The following is a 26,559-nucleotide window of genomic DNA, read 5'->3' as shown; positions in this document are numbered from 1 at the left end:
GATGCGTCCACAATGGCACCCTATTCCCTGTATAGTGCACTTGTTCTGACCAGAGCCCTATGGGCGCTGGGGGAAAGTAGTGCACTATAAAGGGAATAGGATGCCATTTAGGACACAAACGAAGAAAGGGAATCATGATTTTGTTCTCTTTCTTTCCTTTCCTCTGTATTTACTGGTCCATATTCCGAGTTTGGAACTTCCTCACCACATAAATCACGGTCAATGAAGTTGTACTCCGAGACGAGGAATACTTTGTGGATCTGTTACAACAACGACATTGTTGGAGACGTAATCATTTGTTTCAGTTTGTGCCACAAAGTTCTAGTTAGTTGTAACCAGGAAGGAAGCAGCCTTCCATATTTATTTATTTAGTCAAATGTGATATGTACAGTACAGAGACAGAGGCTGTATAGAGTTTTTAATACACCAGGTACAATTCTTATAAACCAATCACACTGTTCTTATTACATAAGTCATTGGGAAAACACCCTAGAGAGTACCTAATTACCGTTTATAAAAGATGACAAGGAACAGTCATAAAAATACATTGTGTAGGATTACTATTTTTCTCTCATGATTAAATCATTAGCTTGTGGCAGGCAAAACAATGCAATCAGTGTGTCAATAAGACAGACGACACAAACAAAGGTCTTAAACTTATAAAATAAAAAAATGGATGAAAATGTGCATGACGTAATATTTGCTATACAAAAAAAATGACTTGTTGGATATGGCAGGCACTTGATCCACTTCCAAGTCTAACGTGTGGAACACTGTGGAAACATCAAGCACCAGAACCAGCTGTTTGGTTAGAATATTCTCCCCCTTCCCCCGACTCCTCCTCCTTACAACCCAGAAAAGACTTAGAACCACATTAAAAAGCAGAGAAAGGAATAATACGGTAGCAATATGTTTGGAACGGAGGGCGATATCACTTATTGAGAAGCATATAAAACTATGGTGAGAGAGTGCGAAAGGGAGGAAAAGAGGCAAACAGTCAGAGAGAGAGAGAGGGGCGACGAGCGAAAGAGAGAGAAAGCAAGAGAGGAAGCGATAAAAAATTGGGAAAGAGAGAGCGTGAATATGGAAGTATGGAAATGCCAAATGTGCCTTTTTCTCCAGCCCTGGTCTGTTCCAGCGGCTCAGTGGAATAGTTCTGAGAAAGCAATAGAACTCATCACCAGTTGGGTCAATCTACCCTTACAGACTGCCTCATTCCCACCTCCCACTTGTCTTATTCGCTTCACTCCTCTCCTATTGCCGTTTCATTGACACTCATTGTTTCAACCTCTGCCAAGGTACATTCAAAGACACGGGAGGCATCACATTACAGGCACTGTTAACAGTACACCCATACGCACACACCCACAAACCCACCCACCCACACACACACACACACATTCTCACCCACACACAGATGAGAAAAAAATATGGCAATGGTAGTTAAAACATGAATTACGACAGTATTGATTACTTATAAACGGTAGTAGAATGAAATGAAATGAAACAGAGATTGTTTTTTTTAGCTGGGCCTCGAAAAAGACAGACAGTCATGCTGTGAGGCTGTATGTGACGCTGTTCAGGAACGTTGTAGTGAACAGTATGTGGTTTCCCGGTAACCACCTTAATGAAAAATGTGGAGCAGCAGTCAGTCGGATGGGTCAGGACAGACTGGTTACAGACTGGCTTTAGTTACAGTGACTCAGCCGAGGCAACGGCCAAACGGTCAGGCAGAAACACCATGGCAGACCCAGCCTAACCCTCCCACTCTACCTCTAACCCATCCACCACCCCCTCACTAGCGCCGCCCAGACACAACACAGATACATGTTTCATGAGCTACATTAATTAATAACCCAACCCTGACCTCATTTATACTGATGAATCCCCCAGATGAAAGGAGTTCAAATCAAGTCAAATCAAATGTATTTATAAAGCCCTTTTTACATCAGCAGATGTCAAAAAGTGCGTATACAGAAACCCAGCCTGAAACCCCACAGTGAAATGAGATCTAAAGGTCTACCTCTGGTTGAGGAGGAGAGGAGGAGAACTACAAAAGAAAGGAGGAACAAAAAACAACGGTAGAGGATAAAATGCTAGAGAGAGAGAGAGAGCATGCGAGGCTGAGTTTAAATAAGAAGGGTGTCATAGTCCCGGGGGAAATGTTCTCTGTAGTGTAGCTGGGAACTGTAGGGTTGTCTTACCCCAGAGATCGGACATGCTGGTTAACCCAGTGCTCTTTATGTCAACACATGCTGACGGCAGCATATAGAACCCTACAGAAACACACCCAAACACAATCTAGGTCATACACAAATACTTGAGAGTATACACTTGCGTCAGAAGTTGCTCATGGGTGATACGTGGGTGAAAATACTGTGGGGTGCTGATTGACAGGATGTTTTGTAGATACAATGCAGGACGATGAAGGTGTCCAAATACACAAGCCACAGGAAGGGTGAGGACTAGACTCTTAAAGACCCAGTGCAGCCAAAAACGTGATTTGGTAGGCCATACAAGCTCACACAGCGAAGTGGTAAACCACACAAGCTCACACACTATTTTGGAATAATGCTGTGAAATTGTGAAAATTATGATAATGTCCTTTTAGTGCAATAACTGTTTGAAAAGACCGCCTGAAATTTCAGCCTGCTTTGGTGGGATGGAGTTTTGACCTGCCTGGTGACATCGCCAGGCGGTAAATTAGTTAATAGACCAATAAGAAAGAGTTCCAAACCCCTCTGCCGATAACAGCTAGTTTTCTGTTTTCCTCTCCCCACTCAGACCACTCCCTATCAAAATTCTTGTTTGAGAAATTGCTCTTTACTAAGAAGTTATTTTAGTTTCTTTTTGACCATTTTAATTTAAAACAATCACAATAACGTACTTAATTGTTACCCATAAATGATTTGATATTGAGATAAAAACGGCTGCATTCGACCTTTAAGGCAGGACAGTCTTCCCACAAGGCACTTAAAGTGGGAAGATCACGATGGCAGACACAGAGCAGACAACTGGTGATTGGGGTGAATAGAATCCTGACTGTAAAGTTTGTTATAAAAACACCAACATAGAAATACAATTAATTAAACCTCTGTGTTGAAGCCATTCAAAGATATCTAGTGGACTTTAAAAAGATCCAGACTCTCTTATATTATTGCTGCTGATAATCATCAACCCCTCCTCCATCCTCCAGTTCCTCTTATCCCTCCTTTGCCCCTCAGGAGTAAAATGGACGTCCTTTCTCTGAGCCCTGCAGCCTGTTGAGCCTGGCCAGCTGAGATGGAGAGGGGGGCACATCCTGGCGGTACGGGCCCTTGGGTGTGGCTGTGACAGGGATCGGGGCCTGGGTCAGGACTGGATCCTGGGGAAGGGTTGGAGTCGGGGCTGGGGGAATGTCATCGTAGCTGGTGTTGGTGACAGGGACCCCCTCCTGTGGCGGCGGTAGCCTCATCTTGGCCTCAGACTGCTCCCTGCGTCTCTGCTCCTGCCTCAGCAGCTCCTGGGTCTCCAGCAGGACGCGGGCATTGAAGCCACTGGCCCCACTGTGCAGGTAGCCATTCCTGGAGCCCTGGTAGCTGGAGTAGCGGGGGTTCTCCTTGGCCGTCTGGAAGACCTCGCCCGGCGGGAAGGCTTTGTCACACGACTCCTGGGACACTGTGCTGGGGGTCTTACGAGGTTGCCTGGAGGACACAAGAACAACATAGTTTCATGAGCTACACTTTTATTTTCAATCTTTGCAACATGGTTTTTTGTAGTTGCGTAATTCACCAGAAACAAAAAAGGAGAAATGAGGCAAAAATGAGATGGAGATCTGCCAAAGTCTTCTTTCTGTAACTATGATGACATTCAATCAGGATACATGAAGACATAAAGACAGGATACACAAAGGTAGAAAGACAGGATACATGAAGGCATAAAGACAGGATACACAAAGGTAGAAAGACAGGATACATGAAGGCATAAAGACAGGATACATGAAGACAAAGACAGGATACAAGAAGGCATGAAGACTGGATACATGAAGGCATGAAGACAGGATACATGAAGGCATGAAGACAGGATACATGAAGGCATAAAGACAGGATACACAAAGGTAGAAAGACAGGATACATGAAGGCATAAAGACAGGATACATGAAGACAAAGACAGGATACAAGAAGGCATGAAGACTGGATACATGAAGACATGAAGACAGGATACATGAAGGCATAAAGACAGGATACACAAAGGTAGAAAGACAGGATACATGAAAGCATAAAGACAGGATACATGAAGACAAAGACAGGATACAAGAAGGCATGAAGACTGGATACATGAAGGCATGAAGACAGGATGCATGAAGGCATAAAGACAGGATACATGAAGGCATAAAGACAGGATACCAGAAGGCGTAAAGACAGGATACATGAAGGCATAAAGACAGGATACATGAAGTCATAAAGACAGGATACATGAAGGCGTAAAGACAGGATACATGAAGGCATGAAGACTGGATACATGAAGGCATAAAGACAGGATACATGAAGGCATAAAGACAGGATACCAGAAGGCGTAAAGACAGGATACATGAAGGCATAAAGACAGGATACATGAAGGCATAAAAATAGGATACATGAAGGCATAAAGACAGGATACACAAAGGTAGAAAGACAGGATACATGAAGGCATAAAGACAGGATACATGAAGACAAAGACAGGATACAAGAAGGCATGAAGACTGGATACATGAAGGCATGAAGACAGGATACATGAAGGCATAAAGACAGGATACATGAAGGCATAAAGACAGGATACACAAAGGTAGAAAGACAGGATACATGAAGGCATAAAGACAGGATACATGAAGACAAAGACAGGATACAAGAAGGCATGAAGACTGGATACATGAAGACAAAGACAGGATACAAGAAGGCACGAAGACTGGATACAAGAAGGCATGAAGACTGGATACATGAAGGCATAAAGACAGGATACATGAAGGCATAAAGACAGGATACAAGAAGGCATGAAGACTGGATACATGAAGACATGAAGACAGGATACATGAAGGCATAAAGACAGGATACATGAAGACAAAGACAGGATACAAGAAGGCATAAAGACAGGATACATGAAGACATAAAGACAGGATACATGAAGGCGTAAAGACAGGATACATGAAGGCATAAAGACAGGATACATGAAGGCATAAAGACAGGATACATGAAGACAAAGACAGGATACAAGAAGGCATGAAGACTGGATACAAGAAGGCATAAAGACAGGATACATGAAGACATAAAGACAGGATACATGAAGGCGTAAAGACAGGATACATGAAGGCATGAAGACTGGATACATGAAGGCATAAAGACAGGATACATGAAGGCATAAAGACAGGATACACAAAGGTAGAAAGACAGGATACATGAAGGCATAAAGACAGGATACATGAAGACAAAGACAGGATACAAGAAGGCATGAAGACTGGATACATGAAGGCATGAAGACAGGATACATGAAGGCATAAAGACAGGATACATGAAGGCATAAAGACAGGATACATGAAGGCGTAAAGACAGGATACATGAAGGCATAAAGACAGGATACATGAAGACATAAAGACAGGATACATGAAGGCGTAAAGACAGGATACATGAAGGCATGAAGACTGGATACATGAAGGCATAAAGACAGGATACATGAAGGCATAAATACAGGATACCAGAAGGCGTAAAGACAGGATACATGAAGGCAGAAAGACAGGATACATGAAGGCATAAAAATAGGATACATGAAGGCATGAATACAGGATACATGAAAGCATAAAGACAGGGTACATGAAGACATAAAGACAGGATACATGAAGACAAAGACAGGATACATGAAGACATAAAGACAGGATTCATGAAGACATAAAGACAGGATACATGAAGACATAGACAGAATACATGAAGGCATATAGACAGAATACATGAAGACATAAAGACAGGACACATGAAGACAAAGACAGGATACAAGAAGGCATGAAGACTGGATACATGAAGGCATGAAGACAGGATACATGAAGGCATAAAGACAGGATACATGAAGGCATAAAGACAGGATACACAAAGGTAGAAAGACAGGATACATGAAGGCATAAAGACAGGATACATGAAGACAAAGACAGGATACAAGAAGGCATGAAGACTGGATACATGAAGACATGAAGACAGGATACATGAAGGCATAAAGACAGGATACACAAAGGTAGAAAGATAGGATACATGAAAGCATAAAGACAGGATACATGAAGACAAAGACAGGATACAAGAAGGCATGAAGACTGGATACATGAAGGCATGAAGACAGGATGCATGAAGGCATAAAGACAGGATAAATGAAGGCATAAAGACAGGATACCAGAAGGCGTAAAGACAGGATACATGAAGGCATAAAGACAGGATACATGAAGACAAAGACAGGATACAAGAAGGCATGAAGACTGGATACATGAAGACATGAAGACAGGATACATGAAGGCATAAAGACAGGATACACAAAGGTAGAAAGACAGGATACATGAAAGCATAAAGACAGGATACATGAAGACAAAGACAGGATACAAGAAGGCATGAAGACTGGATACATGAAGGCATGAAGACAGGATGCATGAAGGCATAAAGACAGGATACATGAAGGCATAAAGACAGGATACCAGAAGGCGTAAAGACAGGATACATGAAGGCATAAAGACAGGATACATGAAGTCATAAAGACAGGATACATGAAGGCGTAAAGACAGGATACATGAAGGCATGAAGACTGGATACATGAAGGCATAAAGACAGGATACATGAAGGCATAAAGACAGGATACATGAAGGCATAAAAATAGGATACATGAAGGCATAAAGACAGGATACACAAAGGTAGAAAGACAGGATATATGAAGGCATAAAGACAGGATACATGAAGACAAAGACAGGATACAAGAAGGCATGAAGACTGGATACAAGAAGGCATGAAGACTGGATACATGAAGGCATAAAGACAGGATACATGAAGGCATAAAGACAGGATACACAAAGGTAGAAAGACAGGATACATGAAGGCATAAAGACAGGATACATGAAGACAAAGACAGGATACAAGAAGGCATGAAGACTGGATACATGAAGACAAAGACAGGATACAAGAAGGCATGAAGACTGGATACAAGAAGGCATAAAGACAGGATACATGAAGACATAAAGACAGGATACATGAAGGCGTAAAGACAGGATACATGAAGGCATGAAGACTGGATACATGAAGGCATAAAGACAGGATACATGAAGGCATAAAGACAGGATACACAAAGGTAGAAAGACAGGATACATGAAGGCATAAAGACAGGATACATGAAGACAAAGACAGGATACAAGAAGGCATGAAGACTGGATACATGAAGGCATGAAGACAGGATACATGAAGGCATAAAGACAGGATACATGAAGGCATAAAGACAGGATACATGAAGGCGTAAAGACAGGATACATGAAGGCATAAAGACAGGATACATGAAGACATAAAGACAGGATACATGAAGGCGTAAAGACAGGATACATGAAGGCATGAAGACTGGATACATGAAGGCATAAAGACAGGATACATGAAGGCATAAATACAGGATACCAGAAGGCGTAAAGACAGGATACATGAAGGCAGAAAGACAGGATACATGAAGGCATAAAAATAGGATACATGAAGGCATGAATACAGGATACATGAAAGCATAAAGACAGGGTACATGAAGACATAAAGACAGGATACATGAAGACAAAGACAGGATACATGAAGACATAAAGACAGGATTCATGAAGACATAAAGACAGGATACATGAAGACATAGACAGAATACATGAAGGCATATAGACAGAATACATGAAGACATAAAGACAGGACACATGAAGACAAAGACAGGATACAAGAAGGCATGAAGACTGGATACATGAAGGCATGAAGACAGGATACATGAAGGCATAAAGACAGGATACATGAAGGCATAAAGACAGGATACACAAAGGTAGAAAGACAGGATACATGAAGGCATAAAGACAGGATACATGAAGACAAAGACAGGATACAAGAAGGCATGAAGACTGGATACATGAAGACATGAAGACAGGATACATGAAGGCATAAAGACAGGATACACAAAGGTAGAAAGACAGGATACATGAAGGCATAAAGACAGGATACATGAAGACAAAGACAGGATACAAGAAGGCATGAAGACTGGATACATGAAGGCATGAAGACAGGATGCATGAAGGCATAAAGACAGGATACATGAAGGCATAAAGACAGGATACATGAAGGCATAAAGACAGGATACATGAAGGGATAAAAATAGGATACATGAAGGCATAAAGACAGGATACACAAAGGTAGAAAGACAGGATATATGAAGGCATAAAGACAGGATACATGAAGACAAAGACAGGATACAAGAAGGCATGAAGACTGGATACAAGAAGGCATGAAGACTGGATACATGAAGGCATAAAGACAGGATACATGAAGGCATAAAGACAGGATACACAAAGGTAGAAAGACAGGATACATGAAGGCATAAAGACAGGATACATGAAGACAAAGACAGGATACAAGAAGGCATGAAGACTGGATACATGAAGACAAAGACAGGATACAAGAAGGCACGAAGACTGGATACAAGAAGGCATGAAGACTGGATACATGAAGGCATAAAGACAGGATACATGAAGGCATAAAGACAGGATACAAGAAGGCATGAAGACTGGATACATGAAGACATGAAGACAGGATACATGAAGGCATAAAGACAGGATACATGAAGACAAAGACAGGATACAAGAAGGCATAAAGACAGGATACATGAAGACATAAAGACAGGATACATGAAGGCGTAAAGACAGGATACATGAAGGCATAAAGACAGGATACATGAAGGCATAAAGACAGGATACATGAAGACAAAGACAGGATACAAGAAGGCATGAAGACTGGATACAAGAAGGCATAAAGACAGGATACATGAAGACATAAAGACAGGATACATGAAGGCGTAAAGACAGGATACATGAAGGCATGAAGACTGGATACATGAAGGCATAAAGACAGGATACATGAAGGCATAAAGACAGGATACACAAAGGTAGAAAGACAGGATACATGAAGGCATAAAGACAGGATACATGAAGACAAAGACAGGATACAAGAAGGCATGAAGACTGGATACATGAAGGCATGAAGACAGGATACATGAAGGCATAAAGACAGGATACATGAAGGCATAAAGACAGGATACATGAAGGCGTAAAGACAGGATACATGAAGGCATAAAGACAGGATACATGAAGACATAAAGACAGGATACATGAAGGCGTAAAGACAGGATACATGAAGGCATGAAGACTGGATACATGAAGGCATAAAGACAGGATACATGAAGGCATAAATACAGGATACCAGAAGGCGTAAAGACAGGATACATGAAGGCAGAAAGACAGGATACATGAAGGCATAAAAATAGGATACATGAAGGCATGAATACAGGATACATGAAAGCATAAAGACAGGGTACATGAAGACATAAAGACAGGATACATGAAGACAAAGACAGGATACATGAAGACATAAAGACAGGATTCATGAAGACATAAAGACAGGATACATGAAGACATAGACAGAATACATGAAGGCATATAGACAGAATACATGAAGACATAAAGACAGGACACATGAAGACAAAGACAGGATACATAGAAAGGCATGAAGACTGGATACATGAAGGCATGAAGACAGGATACATGAAGGCATAAAGACAGGATACATGAAGGCATAAAGACAGGATACACAAAGGTAGAAAGACAGGATACATGAAGGCATAAAGACAGGATACATGAAGACAAAGACAGGATACAAGAAGGCATGAAGACTGGATACATGAAGACATGAAGACAGGATACATGAAGGCATAAAGACAGGATACACAAAGGTAGAAAGACAGGATACATGAAAGCATAAAGACAGGATACATGAAGACAAAGACAGGATACAAGAAGGCATGAAGACTGGATACATGAAGGCATGAAGACAGGATGCATGAAGGCATAAAGACAGGATACATGAAGGCATAAAGACAGGATACCAGAAGGCGTAAAGACAGGATACATGAAGGCATAAAGACAGGATACATGAAGTCATAAAGACAGGATACATGAAGGCGTAAAGACAGGATACATGAAGGCATGAAGACTGGATACATGAAGGCATAAAGACAGGATACATGAAGGCATAAAGACAGGATACCAGAAGGCGTAAAGACAGGATACATGAAGGCATAAAGACAGGATACATGAAGGCATAAAACTAGGATACATGAAGGCATAAAGACAGGATACACAAAGGTAGAAAGACAGGATATATGAAGGCATAAAGACAGGATACATGAAGACAAAGACAGGATACAAGAAGGCATGAAGACTGGATACAAGAAGGCATGAAGACTGGATACATGAAGGCATAAAGACAGGATACATGAAGGCATAAAGACAGGATACACAAAGGTAGAAAGACAGGATACATGAAGGCATAAAGACAGGATACATGAAGACAAAGACAGGATACAAGAAGGCATGAAGACTGGATACATGAAGACAAAGACAGGATACAAGAAGGCACGAAGACTGGATACAAGAAGGCATGAAGACTGGATACATGAAGGCATAAAGACAGGATACATGAAGGCATAAAGACAGGATACAAGAAGGCATGAAGACTGGATACATGAAGACATGAAGACAGGATACATGAAGGCATAAAGACAGGATACATGAAGACAAAGACAGGATACAAGAAGGCATAAAGACAGGATACATGAAGACATAAAGACAGGATACATGAAGGCGTAAAGACAGGATACATGAAGGCATAAAGACAGGATACATGAAGGCATAAAGACAGGATACATGAAGACAAAGACAGGATACAAGAAGGCATGAAGACTGGATACAAGAAGGCATAAAGACAGGATACATGAAGACATAAAGACAGGATACATGAAGGCGTAAAGACAGGATACATGAAGGCATGAAGACTGGATACATGAAGGCATAAAGACAGGATACATGAAGGCATAAAGACAGGATACACAAAGGTAGAAAGACAGGATACATGAAGGCATAAAGACAGGATACATGAAGACAAAGACAGGATACAAGAAGGCATGAAGACTGGATACATGAAGGCATGAAGACAGGATACATGAAGGCATAAAGACAGGATACATGAAGGCATAAAGACAGGATACATGAAGGCGTAAAGACAGGATACATGAAGGCATAAAGACAGGATACATGAAGACATAAAGACAGGATACATGAAGGCGTAAAGACAGGATACATGAAGGCATGAAGACTGGATACATGAAGGCATAAAGACAGGATACATGAAGGCATAAATACAGGATACCAGAAGGCGTAAAGACAGGATACATGAAGGCAGAAAGACAGGATACATGAAGGCATAAAAATAGGATACATGAAGGCATGAATACAGGATACATGAAAGCATAAAGACAGGGTACATGAAGACATAAAGACAGGATACATGAAGACAAAGACAGGATACATGAAGACATAAAGACAGGATTCATGAAGACATAAAGACAGGATACATGAAGACATAGACAGAATACATGAAGGCATATAGACAGAATACATGAAGACATAAAGACAGGACACATGAAGACAAAGACAGGATACAAGAAGGCATGAAGACTGGATACATGAAGGCATGAAGACAGGATACATGAAGGCATAAAGACAGGATACATGAAGGCATAAAGACAGGATACACAAAGGTAGAAAGACAGGATACATGAAGGCATAAAGACAGGATACATGAAGACAAAGACAGGATACAAGAAGGCATGAAGACTGGATACATGAAGACATGAAGACAGGATACATGAAGGCATAAAGACAGGATACACAAAGGTAGAAAGACAGGATACATGAAGGCATAAAGACAGGATACATGAAGACAAAGACAGGATACAAGAAGGCATGAAGACTGGATACATGAAGGCATGAAGACAGGATGCATGAAGGCATAAAGACAGGATACATGAAGGCATAAAGACAGGATACCAGAAGGCGTAAAGACAGGATACATGAAGGCATAAAGACAGGATACATGAAGTCATAAAGACAGGATACATGAAGTCATAAAGACAGGATACATGAAGGCGTAAAGACAGGATACATGAAGGCATGAAGACTGGATACATGAAGGCATAAAGACAGGATACATGAAGGCATAAAGACAGGATACCAGAAGGCGTAAAGACAGGATACATGAAGGCATAAAGACAGGATACATGAAGGCATAAAAATAGGATACATGAAGGCATAAAGACAGGATACACAAAGGTAGAAAGACAGGATATATGAAGGCATAAAGACAGGATACATGAAGACAAAGACAGGATACAAGAAGGCATGAAGACTGGATACAAGAAGGCATGAAGACTGGATACATGAAGGCATAAAGACAGGATACATGAAGGCATAAAGACAGGATACACAAAGGTAGAAAGACAGGATACATGAAGGCATAAAGACAGGATACATGAAGACAAAGACAGGATACAAGAAGGCATGAAGACTGGATACATGAAGACAAAGACAGGATACATGAAGGCACGAAGACTGGATACAAGAAGGCATGAAGACTGGATACATGAAGGCATAAAGACAGGATACATGAAGGCATAAAGACAGGATACAAGAAGGCATGAAGACTGGATACATGAAGACATGAAGACAGGATACATGAAGGCATAAAGACAGGATACATGAAGACAAAGACAGGATACAAGAAGGCATAAAGACAGGATACATGAAGACATAAAGACAGGATACATGAAGGCGTAAAGACAGGATACATGAAGGCATAAAGACAGGATACATGAAGGCATAAAGACAGGATACATGAAGACAAAGACAGGATACAAGAAGGCATGAAGACTGGATACAAGAAGGCATAAAGACAGGATACATGAAGACATAAAGACAGGATACATGAAGGCGTAACGACAGGATACATGAAGGCATGAAGACTGGATACATGAAGGCATAAAGACAGGATACATGAAGGCATAAAGACAGGATACACAAAGGTAGAAAGACAGGATACATGAAGGCATAAAGACAGGATACATGAAGACAAAGACAGGATACAAGAAGGCATGAAGACTGGATACATGAAGGCATGAAGACAGGATACATGAAGGCATAAAGACAGGATACATGAAGGCATAAAGACAGGATACATGAAGGCGTAAAGACAGGATACATGAAGGCATAAAGACAGGATACATGAAGACATAAAGACAGGATACATGAAGGCGTAAAGACAGGATACATGAAGGCATGAAGACTGGATACATGAAGGCATAAAGACAGGATACATGAAGGCATAAATACAGGATACCAGAAGGCGTAAAGACAGGATACATGAAGGCATAAAGACAGGATACATGAAGGCATAAAAATAGGATACATGAAGGCATGAATACAGGATACATGAAAGCATAAAGACAGGGTACATGAAGCCATAGAGACAGAATACATGAAGACATAAAGTCAGGATACATGAAGACATAAAGACAGGACACATGAAGACATAAAGACAGGATACATGAAGACAATGACGGGATACATGAAGACATAAAGACAGGACACATGAAGCCATAGAGACAGAATACATGAAGACATAAAGTCAGGATACATGAAGACATAAAGACAGGACACATGAAGACATAAAGACAGGATACATGAAGACAATGACGGGATACATGAAGACATAAAGACAGGACACATGAAGACATAGAGACAGAATACATGAAGACATAAAGTCAGGATACATGAAGACATAAAGACAGGATACATGAAGACATAAAGACAGGACACATGAAGACATAAAGACAGGATACATGAAGACAATGACGGGATACATGAAGACATAAAGACAGGACACATGAAGACATAGAGACAGAATACATGAAGACATAAAGTCAGGATACATGAAGACATAAAGACAGGACACATGAAGACATAAAGACAGGATACATGAAGACATAAAGACAGGATACATGAAGACATAAAGACAGGACACATGAAGACATAAAGACAGGATACATGAAGACATAAAGACAGGACACATGAAGACAAAGACGGGATACATGAAGAAACATACAGAGAGTGAAGGGGAACAAATGGAGGGTTGTTAACAACAGCGGCACAATTATTTCCACGGATATAAACACACACAAACCTCCACACAAAACTGCAGCTTTCACACATTGATCTCCTTTTAGAGACGGGCACTTTTACCACAGACACAGTAATGGCTGCCCTCTCAGCTGCATGATCTGCCTCTGTCCAGCCGTCTGCTAGCCTATGACTGACTTGACGCATGCAACCCCCCCACACGGGCAGGCACACACACAAACGCATACACGCGCACACACACACACACACACGCGCACACATTTATTTTATTTTATTGTGTCTAAAAGCCATCATTGGGAGATGTGTCCTCTTAGGCTAACGTGTGTGTGCCTGGCCACCTTCTCAATTATTAGAATCCATTAAGGAAGCAATGTGATGTGAGATGGAAGATGTGTGACATTGCCGGCATCCCAAATGGCACCCTATTCCCTATATAGTGCACTACTTTTGACCAGTGCCCATAGGGAATAGGGTGCCATTTGGGATACATACAGCCAGTGTCTTCCTTTACTGTACGTTTGGGTGCAAAGAGAGAGAGAGATCCCATTCACACCTCACTGACCTCACACAGTTTAAAAGGGTTTCGAGTTCACATCACACAGAACAGAACAGAGCTGGAGCAGGGAGCTGGGAGCTGGGGGTCAAGGCATGACATGCTTTCAGACTAGTGACAGGAAGCTCACAGTCCTGACTGCCTGCTTCCCAAATGGCACCCGATTCCCTACACAGTGCACTGCCTTTGACCAGGGCTCATAGTGCTCTGTAGGGAATAGGGTGCAATTTAAGACTGAGCCCATGGATGCCTGGCCTGTTCCTTATCTCTAGAACTGTATGGTAGTGAGGTGAGAGTGAGGTCTACCGTACGTGCAAGCTGCTATTAAAAACTGTACACAGCAGTCAGCCCTATGTTAGCCTGCCAGCCATGGACAAAATACCCCTATTGAAGGCCAGCGAAGCCAGAGTTTTTGCCCTCTCCAACTGTAGCTCAAAAAGGGATCCATGACACACACAGCCATGTGTGACTGTTTGCTGTGGTTAGTAAAATAAAACGGCTAATAAGATATTTATCTGGATAGGGGATGTGAAAACGGAACATTTGCATGGGGCTGGTCTGGTCTGCCATTGATAAGACCTGAGTTCCACATGGAGCTGTTTTAAATCAAACGTCCATATGATACTACATAATACAGCCACAGAGACTTGGGGCGCGCATCTGCATTCGCTTTGGACAATGACAACAGCAGAAAAATAAGATAGTAATAATTCTCTATCCCTCGCCTCTATCCGTCCTTCCAGCCCTCCATCCCTCCCCCCTTCACCTGTCCTTCTCGTGGTCTGATTTTAACGGTGTATCCCCTTGTAAATGAGCCACTGCGAATGGTGGCCTCTGTGCTCTCTTCTGGCTGAGGAGAGGGGATGAGCTGAAACACATGGCAGTACTCAGACACTGTGGATCTTTGTGTGTGTGTGTGTGTGTGTGTGTGTGTGTGTGTGTGTGTGTGTGTGTGTGTGTGTGTGTGTGTGTGTGTGTGTGTGTGTGTGTGTGTGTGTGTGTGTGTGTGTGTGTGTGTGTGTGTGTGTGTGTGTGTGTGTGTGTGTGTGTGTGTGTGTGTGTGTGTGTGTGTGTGTGTGTGTGTGTGTGTGTGTGTGTGTGTGTGTGTGTGTGTGTGTGTGTGTGTGTGTGCGAATCAAAGCCAAGGCAGATGTGGGGACACACTGTAGAGAGAGTCTTACCACATGCTCAGCCTATGAGAATGAGAGAGGAAAAGAGAGCGATAACTCTGAATCTGTACTCCACAACAGCCACAGCTCACGTGGGAGGTGTTCGTTCAGAACCGTGTGACGCTTCATATAGAACTTAGTGACTTGTAGTTCCAATGCGGTTTTTAGTGCTGATGACGTAGATGGAGGGTTGATATGGGGCAACATACAATCAAGAGGAAAGAATCTGTATGGGAAATAGTTACATAGTGGTATTGAACTCTGTATCTCCTACTCTTCTCCAAGAATGGGAATTAAAAGCATTCTTTACTTACAGTGGTGAGGGGAGGGTTATTGAAAGCAAAAGATACAGTATGTCATCATGAAATACGTTGGTTAAATTTAGAAGGACAGAATTTAACAAACAAAGTCAGGAAGTTTGCTTCAAGAAGAATCTGTGGCTGGCTGCTGTGTCTGTGTGGTTTTGCAACTGCAGCTGGTAGAGATCAGGGTTGATCAAAATGGAAACACACACACTCACACACATACAGGCATGTACACATACACATTCACACGGGTATGTACACACACACACACACACACACACACACACACACACACACACACACACACACACACACACACACACACACACACACACACACACACACACACACACACACACACACACACACACACACACACACACACACACACACACACATGCACACACACACACACGCACACATACACACACACACACACACGCACACGCACACATGCACGCACACATGCACACACACACACACACATGCGCACACATGCACACACACAGACACATGCACACACACAGACACATGCACACATGCACACACACTAACAGTGAAGGAAAGAGAAAAACACAGAAAAACATGTACCTTGTCCTTGCAATGCCAAAGGCCCATGGGTATATTGTACAAACACATTATATAAAAACTTGGAACAATGTTTTACTTGTCTTTCAGGAAACTAAGTTGTTTGTTTACATGAGGAATGTGAGTGTGCGTGTGCGTGTGCGTGTGTGTGTCTGGCAGCTACAGACTGGCCACTGAACGAAGCTTATCCTGCCTGCTACTTACGCCAGCTAAGCACCCTTCTGACTGGCAATCAGCCCCCGTCTCTCCTCCCTCACCCTGTCTGGCCTAGCTAACCCTGTTCCAATAACAAGAGTTCATTAGAGAAACGTCCGACCCTCCTCACATCCCAGACCACCACTAAGCCTATCAGTAATCAGATAGCATGGATTCTCAGGAGGGTTTTTGGGAAGACTGGGTTTTAGGGAATGGCCTCTTGGTTGTATGGATGACTGCCCTCACTTCCCGTTTTAAAGTCATTACACAGGGAAGAGGAGAGGGGATTGTGGGTATTATGGGTCCTGAGTAAGACTTGAGTTCCTAATGAGGATCCGTGTGTGTCCTGACGTTTGCTCTGACTTTCCTATTTAGGGTCAAAGGGCATGCTACACTCAGCTGACCCTGGCTGAAAGAGGTTATGAGATTATAGGAGGAATGCTTATCAAAGGACATGGTCCGATGATCTTCCTCAGGAGATGAGGACTTTCCCTAGGGAAACCATGTTAAACGCAGGCATGGGGAAAGCAATAGTCACATTAAACACATTTTCTCTGTGTTGTAAAATAACTTTGAAAGAAATATATGGATTGGTCAATGTTGGTATGGGGAAAAGTGATAGCAAACGAATCCTACTGCTGCCACCAAAAGCCAACTAACACTTCTGTTTAAAACAACTAGGAAGGAAATGTATGGATTGGTCAACATGCCATTGCACATATTGATCGGTGCGTTTGTGTGCAGACCACAAAATCCATAACTATAGAGAGGGACAAGTTTTAATCAATCCAAGATTGATCGCCTAAGACCGCCATCTCAGAGCGTAGTAGTGTGTTTAAATGAGTGTTGTTTGTGCAGACCCCTGCATCCTTCTACTGGTTCTAGAACTCAAAGTCTCTAGAGACTAACAGAACCCTTTTTTCTGGCCAATGAAATCAGAATTCATGAATGTGAGACCACACATATAAGGGTCTGTCATTGTTTAAACTGAACCGTGTAGCAATTGTCTGAAGAACACAATTAGATTCAGTGAAAGCTAAAGAAATCCGCTTTCACTTTTTACATTCTCCGTGTCTCAAAAAGATTCCATGATACAACCGCTAACTTTGGCTTATTGCCTTCAGCACAGTGAGGCGTGAGGGAAAAATAAAACAGCTGATGAATATGGGAATAAATAACTCAAAATAGCAGTCAGTCAAACTGTATCAGTAGTTGCCTTCAGTTAAGATGAGCTTTTTTTTCTTTAAGTACGTAAAGCTTAAGATGACGAGGAATCTTTCCACCACACCAGCGTCCCTCCGTCCGTTGGCTGTTAGATTTGCATTGACTGAGAGTGATTAGAGAAGTGCGTGCGAGCGCGTGTGCGATTAAAGAGGGTAGGAAGCTTTATATTAAAGTCGTCACAGAGAGACAGCTGGGAAGGCAAACACTGATATTAAAGTGGGTCCGAGGGCTCCAGATCATCTCTGATACTGTAAGCTTTATTGACGTTTCTGACAAATGCAAAATAAATGAGAAAGAGATAAGTGATGCAGCTACAGCTCTGAATGCTGTGAAAGAGGAAGGCGGAAGTTGCTAAGATAATAGGCTCTGAAAACCACTATTTTTAGGCACTGAGGGTGGTAGAGCGTTTTGATACCCATGTGATAAACTTGTTTCCCTCTGGTCGACACTAAAGAGAAAGTAGAGCGCTACGTGGGATTGTATTAAATGATTGCATTCCAAGAGTTTGCCCAAAATCCTTTAACAGTCTAGAGATAACTTCAGTACAGTGTGGGTTTGAAATGTTTGACTTTATTTGACGGTACGAGACAGAGACGATTTGAGAAGAGACGAAATAAAGAAGAGGGAGAGAGAGAGATGGAGAGATGGAGAGAGAAAGAGAAAGAGAAAGAGAAAGAGAGAGAGAGAGAGAGAGAGAGAGAGAGAGAGAGAGAGAGAGAGAGAGAGAGAGAGAGAGAGAGAGAGAGAGAGAGAGAGAGAGAGAAATGGAAAGAAAGAGAGAGAGAGATGGAAAGAGAGAGATGGTGTATCTTACCGTGGCAGGGAACTGTACTGTCTTTGGGCCTGTGTAAATGAGTCTCGTCTCTTGTCTTGTCTCGGTCTCTGCACCTGTGACTCCACAGACACAGATTGGTGTCCGGTCAGGGTATGGGTCCCCGAGTTAGCCTGAAACACACATCCCGGTTACACACAGTACATGTACACTTTACACTTTACACACACATACAATATATTTACAGCACATTTACACAATGGTTTTGGATACTCTGACATTATACACAAACCCTTAATAGAGCCCAGTAGAAAAGACATTGCGTACTTCTATTATCAAGACCAGAAGTCGATGGAAGGTAGGTTTCTCAAGAGCAAGAGTTTATTTGCTGGAGGATGTTGGTGGATGGCAGTAGGTGTTAATGAAGCAAACACCTGCCCCTCTGACCCTGGCGGAGACTCATACTGTCATTAGTCTAGCCCACACATCCTTGACCCGGAGTGGAGAGCCATGATGGCGCCACCATTACCTGTTGCCATTGTTGGCATGCTTTAGCTGGTAGTTGGTGACCTTGACTACCACTGCCTGATCCAAACGAGGAAGTGGCTCTGTGGCTTTGTTGTGTGAAGTCATCAGAATGGTTGGTATGGTATAATCATCACACGCACTCGCAGGCACACAACGCAAGACACATCACTAATGAGCTAGCTGATTAAAAACATGACAACCTAATTAGCAGTAGAGGCATGTACATGCTTGTACCTTTGGAGGATGTGTCAGAAGAACTGTTGACTTGAGTATTTTTTAAAACATATTTATTTATTTATTTATTTATCTATAAAAGGCTTTGAGGGATATGCGGCTGAAGGGGATATGCTGTGGGTATAGGTACTGTATCATCAAGAGAACGTCTTTAAAATGTCTAATGCCTCCTGCAGATTTTCACATTGACAGCTGCAATAACAGCCTAATAGGCCAATTACAGAAATCACGCCGACCTCTCCCTTGGAAGTAAAAGAAATGATGCTATTACATTTTAGTCATTTCAGCATACACTCTTATCCAGAGCGACTTACAGTAGTGAGTGCATACATTTTCATACTTTTTTTGTACTGGTCCACTGTGGGAATCGAACCCACAACCCTGGTGCTTGCCATGCTCTACCAATTGAGCTACACAGGACCTATTACACGTGTGTCAAATGAATTGACCTTAATGTTTCAGGTTTCCCTGAAATAACACATCTTCCTCCACTCAAAAATGCTTGAAAACATAAACTGGTATCAGATTAAGCGTAAGGGAAACATGAAATGATTTTATTGGGCCTAAAAGCGGAGGGTGAGAAAATTATTTGGCACGCCGAAATAACTTTTTATGTCATTTCAATGGGGGATGGAGGATGGGATTCAGCCCAAGGCTTGACATTTCCTGTATTCAGGTTTCTTATTGTAGGGAGCTGAGATCTAACCATAGAAGAGAATGGCTTTGTCTCAAATGTCACCCTATTCCATATATAGTGCACTACTTTTGACATCGGCCCATAGGGCTCTGGTAAAAAAGTAGTGCACTATGTAGGGAAAAGGGTGCCATGTTAGGGAAGAAGGCAAGAGGAATGGCTGGGAGACAGAATCAGTCAGAGTAATACCATTAGCCAGGAAGGAGAATCTGATTATTCACTGTTCTGCGGGAATACAATGCCATATAAAACATGACATTTGCCAAAATCAAATCAAAAGATGTCATGTTCATTTTTTATTTAATAACAGGGAAAAGGATGTCAATACTTCATGTTTTTCCCTCCACGTTGCATATAGCCTAGCCTGTCAAGTCCATGGAGAAAGAATATACCACCTGTTAAAACACAAGAACATTCAGCGAGAAAGAGAGAGCGCGATTGAGACATAATTATGAAAATGATGTGCAGCTATCAAAAATAAAGAAACATGAAAACAGATGGAAAGGGAGGGAGAGTCTTGGACCTCCAACCTCACAGAGACACAGTCTAATAGTGATCATAGACTCACCCAACCCCATCTAGACTATCAGAGGAGGGTGAGGAGAGGGGCTCCTTCCCCACCACTGTCTTTATCCCAAACAGCACCCTACTCCCTACATACTTTTTTTTGTTAGGTCCCTACCTTGTGCATTATATATAGGGAATAAAGTGTCATTTGGGACACACATACTGTTTACCCCATAGCATAGACAATGACTTCAAGAGCTCCGCTCAGCTCCACCTCCACACAAACAGCCATATGGAACACATTTCCCTGCGAATGTACTTGACTGGTGCACATAAAGACAGAGTGTGTATCCCAAATGGCATCCTGTTCCCTATATAGTGCACTACTTTTGATCAGGGCCCATAGGGCTAGACAGTATGAAAAGAGGCTAAGCCTGGGCCTCGATGGATAAAACCTACAGTTGGATAATGGATAATGACTCCACTCTCCCTTTAAATTGTTTCACACAGATCCAATTCCTGTCAATTTATTAACAGCGGGGCTAGTCCATTTGCGGTGAGGAGGGGTGTGCCACCCCCAGGCTACAGCTCCGTTCGCAGAACGCTCCGTGTGGTCCACCACTTCCTCTACTCAGCCCAGAGAACTCCGAGAGCTCAGAGAACGGACACAAATGGGAAGTGGCTTTCTTTATCGCCACATCTCAGACTTTAAGCACCTCAATACATCTCAGACTAAGTATCTCCTCCGTATAGGAAGTACATCAAAAACAGACCAGCCTGGTTATTAGGACCATATGCATGCATCCTCCTGAGACGTTTAAAAGGCATTTAAGAGCTGGTACATCTCTAAAGAATTAGTTATAGAATTATATGCGCTCATTCTGTATGTCTACATTTTACTGCTCCTAGCAGTAGTACACTGTATTACTGGAGAATAGGGGTGAAAAATGTTATTACATAGAGAATAATGGACATGCATAATCCAATGTTCCCCTTGAGTTCCCTCTCTCCCAGACACTCGCTCTCTCTCTCTGCACTATATCTTATCTCTGAACAGAAACACAATTTTTTATCTAAGTAACCACTGCAGTATGATAAAGACAAGGGCCCTGAACAGCAGTGTCTGTCTGTGTTATCTGTGAGTAGCCATTATCATACAACCAACCATACAACATAACCCCTCTACAAGTGAATCCCTATATTGCTCCCTGTGGCTGCGGCTGTGCTTGGGGTAATGCAACTTTTTAGCTGATGCAATGCCACATAACACAGTACAGAGTTGTATTATGATTAGAAACCGTCTTAGCCCTTGCCTCTGGTCTCTACCAAGTCAAGTGACTGCACTTACAAAGAGCTTACGCTTCACATGATTTCATGATAACCAGTTCAACACACATACGCTGTTTCTCCCTCCTGCATTGGCAAGGATTGTCCTGGATTCCCCTCGACTGTACTGCTTCTATGGTGGCTGAGTTTGTAGCCTTGTATGTTACTGGCGGATTCATTGTAATTCAAAGGAATTCACATAAATAAGAGTTTTAAGAGGAGCCGGTGGTGTTTTTGATCCAGTACCAGTATAATGGTGGAACATTCTCCTGTTCTGTGTGTTCATGCTGAACATGCTTCTCCGAGGCCAAGTCTCAAATGGCACCCTGTTCCCTAGGTCCCATAGGGCTCTGGTCAAAAGTAGCGCACAATATAGGGAATAGGGTGCCTTTTGGGACACAACCCCATCTATCCCACCCAACAACAAAGATAACATGTTATTGCTTAAGAACAGAGAGGCAGCCCTCGTGGAACATTCATGTGGTTTATTATGATGAACATCTGGAAATCCCCTCTCAGAAGGAATCTGCACCTTAGGCCTACGATGTGGGAGGGAGAGAAAACAAGACGAGGGCTAATTGTGTGAATTGGCTCAGGTTGTGTGACAGCCAGGCATAGGCTGTACATTACCACCATTATTCTATTATAGAAGACTGGAGGAGTCAAAGTTCTGACCGGAACATTCTTGCTATAGAGTCTGAGGCAGGGTTCTGTGTAGGGAGAGAGAGAGAGAGAGAGAGCAGACCCACCTTAGTTCACTTTAAGAGAGCTGGGGCTAAACCCTCGCCGGTAACACAACGTTAAAAACACACTAAATCTCCTCACTCTGTCTGTCTTTCTGTTTGTCTTCCTCTCTGGCTGTCTGTCTCTCTCTGTATCAATCGCTCTCTCTCCCTCCCTATATACAGTGTATATCTCTCTCTCTCTCTCTCTCTCTCTCTCTCTCTCTGTATAACACATTCTCCCTCCCTCCCTCTCTCTCTCTCTCTCTGTATAACACATTCTCCCTCCCTCCCTCCCTCCCTCCCTCCCTCCCTCCCTCCCTCCCTCCCTCCCTCCCTCCCTCCCTCCCTCCCTCCCTATATACAGTGTATATCTATCTCTCTGTCTAACACATTCTCTGTCTCTCTCTGTATATCTCTCTCTCTCTCCCTCTCTATATACAGTGTATATCTATCTTTCCCTCTCTATATACAGTGTATATCTCTCTCTCTCTCCCTCTCTATATACAGTGTATATCTCTCTCTCTCTCCCTCTCTATATACAGTGTATATCTCTCTCTCTCTCCCTCTCTATATACAGTGTATATCTCTCTCTCTCTCCCTCTCTATATACAGTGTATATCTCTCTCTCTCTCCCTCTCTATATACAGTGTATATCTATCTCTCTCTCCCCCTCTATATACAGTGTATATCTCTCTCTCTCCCTCTCTATATACAGTGTATATCTATCTCTCTCTCCCTCTCTATATACAGTGTATATCTCTCTCTCTCTCCCTCTCTATATACAGTGTATATCTCTCTCTCTCTCCCTCTCTATATACAGTGTATATCTCTCTCTCTCTCCCTCTCTATATACAGTGTATATCTATCTCTCTCTCCCTCTCTATATACAGTGTATATCTCTCTCTCTCCCTCTCTATATACAGTGTATATCTCTCTCTCTCTCCCTCTCTATATACAGTGTATATCTATCTCTCTCTCCCTCTCTATATACAGTGTATATCTCTCTCTCTCCCTCTCTATATACAGTGTATATCTCTCTCTCTCCCTCTCTATATACAGTGTATATCTCTCTCTCTCTCCCTCTCTATATACAGTGTATATCTATCTCTCTCTCCCTCTCTATATACAGTGTATATCTCTCTCTCTCTCCCTCTCTATATACAGTGTATATCTCTCTCTCTCCCTCTCTATATACAGTGTATATCTATCTCTCTCTCCCTCTCTATATACAGTGTATATCTACTCTCTCTCCCTCTCTATATACAGTGTATATCTCTCTCTCTCTCCCTCTCTATATACAGTGTATATCTATCTCTCTCTCCCTCTCTATATACAGTGTATATCTCTCTCTCTCTCCCTCTCTATATACAGTGTATATCTATCTCTCTCTCCCTCTCTATATACAGTGTATATCTATCTCTCTCTCCCTCTCTATATACAGTGTATATCTCTCTCTCTCCCTCTCTATATACAGTGTATATCTCTCTCTCTCTCTCTCCCTCTCTATATACAGTGTATATCTCTCTCTCTCCCTCTCTATATACAGTGTATATCTATCTCTCTCTCCCTCTCTATATACAGTGTATATCTATCTTTCCCTCTCTATATACAGTGTATATCTCTCTCTCTCTCCCTCTCTATATACAGTGTATATCTCTCTCTCTCCCTCTCTATATACAGTGTATATCTATCTCTCTCTCCCTCTCTATATACAGTGTATATCTATCTCTCTCCCTCTCTATATACAGTGTATATCTCTCTCTCTCCCTCTCTATATACAGTGTATATCTACTCTCTCTCCCTCTCTATATACAGTGTATATCTCTCTCTCTCCCTCTCTATATACAGTGTATATCTCTCTCTCTCTCCCTCTCTATATACAGTGTATATCTCTCTCTCTCTCCCTCTCTATATACAGTGTATATCTCTCTCTCTCTCCCTCTCTATATACAGTGTATATCTCTCTCTCTCCCTCTCTATATACAGTGTATATCTATCTCTCTCTCCCTCTCTATATACAGTGTATATCTCTCTCTCTCCCTCTCTATATACAGTGTATATCTATCTCTCTCTCCCTCTCTATATACAGTGTATATCTATCTCTCTCTCCCTCTCTATATACAGTGTATATCTCTCTCTCTCCCTCTCTATATACAGTGTATATCTCTCTCTCTCTCCCTCTCTATATACAGTGTATATCTCTCTCTCTCTCCCTCTCTATATACAGTGTATATCTATCTCTCTCTCCCTCTCTATATACAGTGTATATCTCTCTCTCTCTCCCGCTCTATATACAGTGTATATCTCTCTCTCTCTCCCTCTCTATATACAGTGTATATCTATCTCTCTCTCCCTCTCTATATACAGTGTATATCTCTCTCTCTCCCTCTCTATATACAGTGTATATCTCTCTCTCTCTCCCTCTCTATATACAGTGTATATCTATCTCTCTCTCCCTCTCTATATACAGTGTATATCTCTCTCTCTCCCTCTCTATATACAGTGTATATCTCTCCCTCTCTATATACAGTGTATATCTCTCTCTCTCTCCCTCTCTATATACAGTGTATATCTATCTCTCTCCCTCTCTATATACAGTGTATATCTATCTCTCTCTCCCTCTCTATATACAGTGTATATCTCTCTCTCTCTCCCTCTCTATATACAGTGTATATCTCTCTCTCTCTCCCTCTCTATATACAGTGTATATCTCTCTCTCTCTCCCTCTCTATATACAGTGTATATCTATCTCTCTTTCCCTCTCTATATACAGTGTATATCTATCTCTCTCTCCCTCTCTATATACAGTGTATATCTATCTCTCTCTCCCTCTCTATATACAGTGTATATCTCTCTCTCTCCCTCTCTATATACAGTGTGTATCTCTCTCTCTCTCCCTCTCTATATACAGTGTATATCTCTCTCTCTCCCTCTCTATATACAGTGTATATCTCTCTCTCTCTCCCTCTCTATATACAGTGTATATCTCTCTCTCTCTCCCTCTCTATATACAGTGTATATCTCTCTCTCTCCCTCTCTATATACAGTGTATATCTATCTCTCCCTCTCTATATACAGTGTATATCTCTCTCTCTCCCTCTCTATATACAGTGTATATCTATCTCTCTCTCCCTCTCTATATACAGTGTATATCTCTCTCTCTCCCTCTCTATATACAGTGTATATCTATCTCTCTCTCCCTCTCTATATACAGTGTATATCTATCTCTCTCTCCCTCTCTATATACAGTGTATATCTCTCTCTCTCCCTCTCTATATACAGTGTATATCTATCTCTCTCTCCCTCTCTATATACAGTGTATATCTCTCTCTCTCCCTCTCTATATACAGTGTATATCTCTCTCTCTCTCCCTCTCTATATACAGTGTATATATCTCTCTCTCCCTCTCTATATACAGTGTATATCTCTCTCTCTCTCCCTCTCTATATACA

The 26,559-nt window shown here is 42.0% G+C and overlaps 1 protein-coding gene across 4 annotated transcripts in view; it reads right to left on the bottom strand.

Moving 5' to 3' along the window:
- Positions 1-401: 401 nt before the first annotated feature.
- LOC139583730 (partitioning defective 3 homolog) overlaps positions 402-26,559 on the bottom strand; it is a 599,078-nt gene continuing 572,920 nt past the window's right edge. For all 4 annotated transcript variants that reach the window (XM_071415128.1, XM_071415130.1, XM_071415129.1 and 1 more), the window contains 2 exons: positions 19,136-19,266; positions 402-3,683 (listed from right to left, as the gene is read on the bottom strand). In XM_071415128.1, the coding sequence (XP_071271229.1) occupies positions 3,221-3,683; positions 19,136-19,266 (594 nt within the window). In that variant the 3' untranslated portion in view covers positions 402-3,220. The remainder of the gene's footprint in view (positions 3,684-19,135; positions 19,267-26,559) is intronic.

The sequence above is a fragment of the Salvelinus alpinus genome, chromosome 8, assembly GCF_045679555.1.
Source record: "Salvelinus alpinus chromosome 8, SLU_Salpinus.1, whole genome shotgun sequence".
Taxonomy (NCBI): domain Eukaryota; kingdom Metazoa; phylum Chordata; class Actinopteri; order Salmoniformes; family Salmonidae; genus Salvelinus; species Salvelinus alpinus.
The sequence above is the reverse complement of the archived record's forward strand: the minus strand, read 5'-3'. Positions and strand labels throughout refer to the sequence as shown.